The 9,480-nt window shown below is 27.6% G+C and overlaps 1 protein-coding gene across 1 annotated transcript; it reads right to left on the bottom strand.

Moving 5' to 3' along the window:
- Nucleotides 1-5,352: 5,352 nt before the first annotated feature.
- mRpS7 (mitochondrial ribosomal protein S7) lies at nt 5,353-6,298 on the bottom strand. Its single transcript, XM_065499635.1, has 2 exons — nt 6,166-6,298; nt 5,353-6,101 (listed from the first exon to the last, which is right to left on the bottom strand). The coding sequence occupies exons 1-2, from the start codon at nt 6,195-6,197 to the stop codon at nt 5,474-5,476; spliced, it is 660 nt and encodes a 219-aa protein (XP_065355707.1). The 5' UTR covers nt 6,198-6,298; the 3' UTR covers nt 5,353-5,473.
- Nucleotides 6,299-9,480: the final 3,182 nt, after the last annotated feature.

The following is a 9,480-nucleotide window of genomic DNA, read 5'->3' as shown; positions in this document are numbered from 1 at the left end:
TTAATAGGTAAAATAATAATTGAATAAATATAATTATAAATAAATAAACAAAATTAATAAATAACGAAATGAGTAAATATAATAACAAATAAACTAATAAATAAATAAGTATAATAACAAATAAACCAATATAATAAATAAATAAAATAATAAATCTAAAAATAAATAAATAAACTAATAGATAAATAAGATAATAAACTAATAAACAAATAATAATAATATTAAATATAATAATAAATAAATAATCGATAAAAAAATGATATAAAAGAAAATTAAAATACAATAATAAATAAAACCCAAACTTAAACTAATAAATGAAATAAAAGATAAAACAATAAATAAATAATAATTAAATATTCTAAAAAAAAAATAAAAACATGAAACTATAAAAATTAAAACAATTTTATTTGCTAAAAAAAAGAATAAAACAATAATAATGACAACTATGCATGTCCAAATATTTCAAAAATTAAAAATAAACTGATTTGAAAACTTATTAAAATAATTTACTTTTAGATATTTTCGTTTTTCTTTATTGTTAATCAAAACTTTATTACTTTATATTAAAATCTTTTCTGAATATAAAATTGTTATATATAGAATGTTAATACATAATGAATACAATTAAATGATTGTAAATATTAAAAAAATTATGTTTTATTAAAATCATATTATATTGGAATTATATTGTATTAAAATTATATTTGTTATATTGTATCATATTTATATTCTTGTTTAGTAATGTATTTGTCATTTATTATTATTACTTTGTCAACAAGCTTATATTTTGTATTTTTTAATGAATAAAATATTGTATTTATCTACTATTATAATTTGAAATATTCTGTATATTATTAATTATGGAAGGCTAAACTAACAAAAAGGTAATGGTGTGAATATTTTTATTTGTGGTTAGTTATTTTTAGGGGCTCAAGGAATTCTAAAACGGGTGAACTAGAGCCAAGGATGGCTGCAATAGTGCCATACTAGGGGTGGGCAACCCGTGAAGGTAACCCCAACTTTACCTTCTGTGAATCTATCCTCCTATAGAAATATAATGAATCAACTGTCAATTGTTCGTCTGGTCAATTTCGATATCCATTCCCATGTGTTATCGTGAAGTGTTTAATGTTTTCAATAAAAATGATACGAATAAATATTTTAAATGTTGAAGAACTAAGTGGAAAAGAACCTACACCATTCCGACGAGCTAATGCCGTGCCTCGACCAGCGTGCCAATTCCACTTATCCCAAAGGTTCCTCACATATTTTGCCAGTATTTTGTTGTTTTACATTGGTATGCCAGTATTTTTTGTTTTACATTGGTATGTCAATATCAATGTAAGGTCATAATCTGTAGTTCTCATATTTCTCCTTTCACTGTATGTTTATTGTGATTAACACATACTCATACCAGAACACGTCTGCCCTCTGGTGTCAAAAGGCATAACTACATTTGATTTGCGAATATCAATATTCAAATCAAAATAAACAATTACATTTTTCAACGTCCATGAAAAGAAGTTTGTATAAAAAAATAAAAAGTAACAGAAAAAATATAAATTTTAGAAAAGAAAAATAATTAAATAAATAAATGAGTGTAAGTGACCGCCACATGTGTTAAAATATTATAAATTGTGAAATTATGTAGTTGTAGCTTCATTTTATAATATGCAACACTCGTCTTTAGTTGAGGAATTAATTTTACCGCTTGCACATACATACAGTGAGTGTCACTCAAAATCGTACAACATATTTTTTTTTAAATATTATGAAATTATACAGGCAATAATAGGTGATTATATAAAAAATTAAAAGTAATTTTATTAATTGGAACAAAAAATATGTATTTCAACAAAAAAGTTAACAAAACCTCAATTCGTTAAAAAAATATTGATGAAAATTAAAGAACATCACAAAATTCATATTTCACTTAAATTCGTACAATTATATTAAATTATAATTAAAACTTTAAAAATTAAAAAAAAAATTTAATATTAAATAATCCTAATACTTTGTAGGGTATCATTTGCTATTTTTTAGTGCCTTTACGATTTTAAATGATATTCTGGGCACTGACAGTCTTACCCAATTTTTTTATTTGTGGATAAGGGCAATTAAAATTATACCCAATTTTCTAATAGGTAATAGCACACACAATATAAAAATAGCATTTTAAAATATTTCCAAAACATCAACTTTCTAAAACTAATGAATAAAATTTGACTACGATGGTGTACGATTTTAAGTGACATTCACTGTACATACAACTGCACAACTGCACATAGTCCGGACTCACCATTTTTTATGTCATTATATTTTTCATCTCGCATTTTTTTTATTTCTTCTTTATGTTTTTTACAAAACTTCATCTGACAAATTGATAGCTTTATGTAATACTTTCCTAGGTTTAAATATGGAATAATTCGATTAGAAGATTCGAACACTCTGCAACATAGAGCTGGTAAATTTCCTGATAAGTGGAAAAATCTGATTCAAAATATAATTTTTTTGTGTCCTTTTGATAATGGGACTCAATTTTTGGCAACTCATCTAAACATTTTTGTCGAAATTTATGCCTTTCTTCGTTGCGCTTTACTGTGACAGATGACCGTTTGGCAGATTTTCGTAGATTTGAAGTCTTATCGGGACTTTCTTGCATCGCTTGCTTTCATGTTATTTATAATATTATTTAATTTTTTAATGTAAAAACCATAGAGAAAACACATAGAGCGGAAACTCTCCTGTCAAAGACCTAACTCAGTTGTCAAAAACCTAAGTGTTGAGAATGTATTAGTAAAAAGACTATGTGAAAACAAAAACAACACTCGTATGTGTAACTTTTTTGTGTAATTTTTTTGTTTGAGTTTTTTTCGAGTTTCCGCTCTATGTTCTCTATGGTAAAAACTTTTCTCTCTCCAACAATATTTTTACACAAAAAAGCAAAGTGAACTGATCGAAACACACAAAATATTTGTATGTTGAATTATATAATTAGGGCTTTTTCTTTCAAAAATTCTTAGACATAACTTAGGGCTTTTTTTAAAACGTTATAAATCTGTTATTTGCAATTATATCCCCCTGAAATTTTGAGACAAGGTGCATCTGACATTTGTCTACGAGAATATACAAAAAAAAACTATTTGGAAAAAAATTGAGTTACGCCTTTTTTATATTAAGCCATCTATATATTGTTTTATTATAAGAGAAAATTCTCTCACGTACGATATTAAATTTTATTTATTATAAAATCATCCAAAGATTATTTTTATTTAAATATGACGGGTCGTAAAGGAAAAATATTACGTTTAGTGTATGAAATTAAAAGAAATATAACGCCTCTCACGATATTTCTACATGTACCTCAAAATGAGATTCGTTTTATGTCACGTACAATATACCCTTATTTCGCTCAATATTTAGGACAACAATATTTCAAAAGAACTTTTTATTTACCCTCTGAATGGAACATAAAGACCAAATTATTAAATTTTACTGATTACTGAAAAAAAATCAGTATTCAGTAAATTTTTACTGATTACTGAAAAAAAAATTCAGTAATCAGTAAAATTTACTGCATACTGAAAAAAAATCAGTAATCAGTAAATTTAGTTATAGATGGCAATACTGAGTATTAATATTTATCAAATTTAAAATATTATTGAAATCATTCGGTATTTCAAAAAAATCGTTTCGAAAAAACATTTATTGTTTACACGATACTATTACAAATATTTTATTTCTTTGTTGATTGATATTTTTGTGAAAACTTTTATTTTATTTTATATTTTCTTTACATTTTTGTTTGCCTAATTTGTATTTAAAAATACATACCCGATACATATGAAAATAAAATGTTTTTGAATTGTTTTAAACAAATTTTGAATACCGACCGTAAATCAAAAAAATCATTCGTATTTTTTGAAAATCTAATACACATTTTTTTTAGACGATGAAATTGTATTATGATACTTGAATTTTTGACAAATATTAATATTGAGTATTGCCGTCTATAAATACCTTAAATTTTACTGATCAGTAAGTTAGATTACAGTATATTGAGATTTTTACAAAAACTTAAAAAAAACTTCAATTGATGTTAATTTTAACACGGAAATGTCATTGAAGGCAAGTACTTAGTAAGTAATAGTACTTCAAAGGGCCTATCTATGGTACTTACCTTTTTTTAGAATTTAGTAAAAACGTCCGGATTCTGCATACTTATCAGTTATCAGTAATCAGTAAAATGTCAGTAAAATTTACTGATTACTGATTTTTTTTCAGTATTCAGTAAAATTTACTGATTTTATTTTTCAGTTATCAGTAATCAGTAAAATTTAGTGATTACTGATTTTTTTCAATATTCAGTAAAATTTACTGATTACTGAAATAATTTTTCAGTAATCAGCAAAAATTACTGAATACTGAGATTTTATTTCAGTAATCAGTAAAATTTACTGAATACTAGGGTATTCAATCGAATAACAGTTAATCGGTTAACCGATTAATTTTGGTCGGTTAACTGTTCGGATAATTCAAAATTGACGATTTTCTAATAACAAATAAACCGATTAATTTGTGTCGATTAACCGAAATTTCTTTTTTTGGCACTTTAATATATTAAAATTACATATTTTTTCGAACATCCAAGAAACATATTTAGTGAGTATAACTGACATATTTAGTTTACATGTGTTTGTCGGATGAGAACATGACAATAGACGAAACTGAAGACACTACTGAAACGAGTCTTTTATCAGAACTTATCGAAATTATTAAAAGTATTCAAAATCTAAAAAAAATTCAAAAAGGACTCCAATGGTATAATGTAGGAGTTTATATGCCTAGAAAAACCTAAAAAAATAACTGAGATATTGGATATTCGTTATCATGCCTTACTTTGGATTTCTGCAACATCTACAATCAGCGAGTGAGTTTTTTCCAAGTCGAGTTTTATTAAAATTAAAGAATATTTATTTTTTGGTTGAATTGTTATGTTTTTGTTCTTTTAATAAAATACTTAAATAAGTACACAAAATTCATGGTTTTATTATCATTTGAAAATTTAAATAAAATTATTCGGTTAATCGAATAATTTAAAATTAACCGATTAAACGAGAAACCCGATTAATTGAATACCCTACTGAATACTGAATTTTTTTCCCAGTAATCAGTAAAATTTACTGAATACTGATTTTTTTCACAGTAATCAGTAAAAATATATACTGAAAAAGTACTGGTACTGCAAAGTGCCCATCTATGCTATGTATTGACTTTAAATTCTTATAACTCTTAAACTAAGAGAGATTATGAGAGCTATCAACCCCAAAAAAATTATAAAAATTCAAGCTATTTCGCTGATCTTGATTTATGCCTTTATTTCAATATACAATGTATTTTTAAAGTAAATCGATTAATCCATTTATATATTAAAAAATATCCATTAAATAGTAGTGCAATAACCTTAGGAATATTAGCTCCACCTATAATGTGCGTAAGCTCTATTATTTTCACATTGTCTATGTAAATCATTTTTCCTCTTAATAACTCTTCCTTGGCCATACGCAGCGTCTAAGACTTCCCATGCTAATTTTTCGGGTAAATGTATGTTTCTTTCTTTTTCTTTAGCAGCTTCCAAAATCCACTTCATTGCAAGAAAATATGATCTCTTTTCTGTAACAGGTACCGGAACTAAATAATTCACACCACCCCTTTTAATTGCTGTCAATTGCATTAGGGGACGGGTATTTTCAATAGCATGAATAATAAGTGCATATGGATCAATCGTTGTACAATTTTGATTCTTACCTAAATGAATACGTTCAATTTGTGTTCGTTTCATACATTCGAAGCTATTTTCGAGAATAGTTCTAGCAAGTTTTTTGTTACCTCCTTTGGTGATATAATTAAGCATTTTCTTTACAATTTCGTTATAAAAAATTGATGAAGATTCATCGTTTTTGGTAGCCTTTGCTGGTATATGAATCAATTTATTATACTCGTCAGTAGCTTTACACTCATACTGTTGCCTTTTACTATAAATAGGATCAATAAAATGTTTTGGATAAGCTGACATTAACCTTATTATGCTCCATGTTGGGCTGAAATAATTGGGATTGTGAAATTTGTTTATAAGTTGACTTACTAATATTTTTTCTAACTTACCTATATTTTAAATTTATGCAACACTTCAACATCTGGAATCAACTGTATCAACTAATGACGCCCGTGAACAAATCAAACGGAAACGCGTGCCAAGATAGCATCGACGAGATAGTATCGTTTTTGTTAATTTAAAAAACCGGGAAGTAAAAATAACCAATTATTAGGTATTTTTAACTCAGCGTCGAAAAATATCGTCGTTTACCCCGTGTCTCCACGTATTTTTTTGCTAAACACAAGAATAACGTCGACAGAACATCACAGCGATTGCTTATTGCTTTACCCTATGTCTCCACGTAGCAATATTTATTGCTGCAATTGTCAAATTTGATTGCGTCAATGAAATTTACGAGTGTAGACGGCAAATTGCCATATGTAGCAATCCAATTCGTAATGGTTGCTTTACTGATTGCCTGAGCAATTAGTCCCCTTTTACAATGCAGAAATTGAAAGACAGACAGACGAAGTTTGTAGGCGAGGGGTTGAAGAAGCAGAGTGTGTAGTACACGACCACCTGTACTAGACATTTTTTGCATCTCTTTTCCACTTTTCGCAATTCTCATGTTGTTGCTTCATATCATTTTTCTCACATCAATTTTTAAATGCATTTGACAATGCAAATATTCATACGCATCAACAACGAAGAAGAACGAAAAAAGGAAACGACAAATTTCTGTCTGTCTATTAATTTCGCGGTTGTAAAAGGTTTAGGCAAGTCCAAAAGAGAATGAGAAACATGTCTGCCTTTCAATTTCTGCATTGTAAAAGGGGACTTACTGCTAAGCAATAAGCTGTCAGTTCAGTTGTCATTAATGTAAATTTTTTTCTTTCTATGAGTCAGTGCGATTAATTCATACATATTTATTTTATTTAAGTACCAAACGTAAAAAAACATTAGTGAAAAAAATCATTCAACACAAAATTAAGTAAAATATACCTCAGTTTTTCATATATCCCCACGCGTTGAATATTTTGTATTTGTGACGAACGTTTTCTCCACCTAAAGCAATCAGCAATCGCTGAGCTGTTGTTCTGCCGACGTTATTGCTTGTTTTTAGCAATAAAATTTGCTACGTGGAGACATAGGGTTATGTGAAGAAACCGTTCCTCACAAATACAAAATTTTCAACGCGAGAAGTTCTATAAAAAACACATGTGTATTTTGCTTATATTTTGTGTTGAATGATATTTTCACTAGTTTCTTTGTTTTTTTACTTTTGGTACTTAAACAAATTAAATATGTATGATTTAATCCCACTGAATCATAGAAAGAAGAAATTTTACATTAATGACAACTGAACTGTGTTATGTGTCCCGAAGAGCACTGTAGTGGTGATGCCAGCTAGCTCATTGGCACATCTAGGGAGGTTCCATCCCGCCACTGCAGCCTCAAGAACTAACATAAACAATAAAAAATACTGAAACTAAAATCACTAACAAAACTGAAAACTAAATTTCCAAAATAATCAAAACAAACAAAAACTTTAACTTCTCTCAATTTTAAATCAGGGAACATAGCTGGAGGAGAGTAAGATGGTCTAAACCCTCACGATATAGCCCTCCCATCCTGGATCACTACATTGTTCCTAAATAACTATTTTATTTTGTGATCCCCAAACACACTTTACTACACTTACCTCACGTCGACTCTACCCACAAACACAAAATTAGCAACACATATTTAATGTATTAACAAAATATAAAATCTATTCATTATCAAAAATCATCTTAAATCTAAACATTAATTAATCTTATTTACTTTTCTATATTTCTAACAGATAAAAAGTCACGAGATGTAAAATATATATGTGTTCCTAACTTAATAATACAATATCTTAAACAAATGGTTTATTTCTTATAATAATGTAATTTTGCCTTAATTTGTGGTCTGAGTGAATGAATAAAAAAAAATTACTAAACACTAAAAAAAAAGTTTTATTAGTTGATCTGTAGCCTCTTTACTACTCCACAAAGTTCTATAACAATTTAAATTTCAAATCCTGCCTAAATGAGCTCGATTAGACGGAACACCAAAATTACCCAATAAAAGGTTTAAAAGATTAAAAATTCTAACTTTGTATAGTAGAGAAAAGACCTATTATTAAGTAAAATTTTAAAACCTCACAAATTTAGGCTAATAGACTTATTAATACACTTAATTCTAACATTTAATGACAAAAACACAAATATCTTAAATTATACCAAAATAGACATCCACTGACACTTAATAAATATATTTATCTTATAATATTTTCTTTTGCTAAATTATTTTATCAAATTTTCCTAATTATTAAAATTGAGTTATATGATGGGTTTTAAACATATGCCTAGGAGTATGCTGTATTTCCTTTCTTTTCTGGTTTCATTCTAAGCTTATCAAAAAAAAACAGTACCTTTGGTGGAAGACTTCACTCAAACTTTATGTTTTGTACCGCTAGACGTCTCTGCTAACAAAAGCACCTGGTCTAAAAGCTCTTCCAGAATAGAGTAGCCACTCAAATTTAATAAGGAGCTGCCACTTTTGTATTTGACTGTAGCTCCTTGCTCTTGAATTTCCCTCCACAGAACGACAATCTAAGTTTGGGCTATATGATGGCTGTAGCCCTCCAAGACATATATTTATCAATCTATTAAAAAAGAATCACAACATCACTCAAAGCTATAACGACCAACACATTTATTTTTACCTTATTTATTTATTTATGATATACTTTATTATCCACTAATAGCTCTTCCTTTAGAACAAAACTTAAAATTTTGCACTTTAAATTTATTATCTTTAAAATTTTTTTATTTGTTTATTATTTGAATTATTTTATTTCCCAAAAAAAAAACTTCACATAAACGTTTTGCTTAGCTTTACTTATTTTTGCAAATGATAGCTAATTTTGTTTCTTCAGTTGAAACGAAGCCGACGTTTATTTCCATTTGCTCCTTAAAACACATATACTAACAAAAACTATACAAAAAAAAACATATACCGGTAAGTAACATCATATTATAGGGCAACATACACATAATGGATAGGGTCAATGCACGGTAACACACGGCCTTGAATGTTGTTTTTTTAATGTCAGAGAATTTAATTTTTCTCTTCCGTCGGCCACCGTTCCAATCAATAGTTGATTGGTGGCAACTCCTCTTTACTACTAAAAAAATACACCCCTGTAAAGCAAAAGCTTTTTCCAGTATGGCCTTCCATTACATCAAAATAGAACAAGACGAAGAAGGAATACACACGAAACATCATAATCAACAAAATACTAAACAGAACACATTAAATTACTATAAAATTTTAAATAACATATAAACATGAAA

This window comes from Calliphora vicina, chromosome 2, assembly GCF_958450345.1.
Source record: "Calliphora vicina chromosome 2, idCalVici1.1, whole genome shotgun sequence".
NCBI classification, from domain to species: Eukaryota; Metazoa; Arthropoda; class Insecta; order Diptera; family Calliphoridae; genus Calliphora; species Calliphora vicina.
The sequence above is the reverse complement of the archived record's forward strand: the minus strand, read 5'-3'. Positions and strand labels throughout refer to the sequence as shown.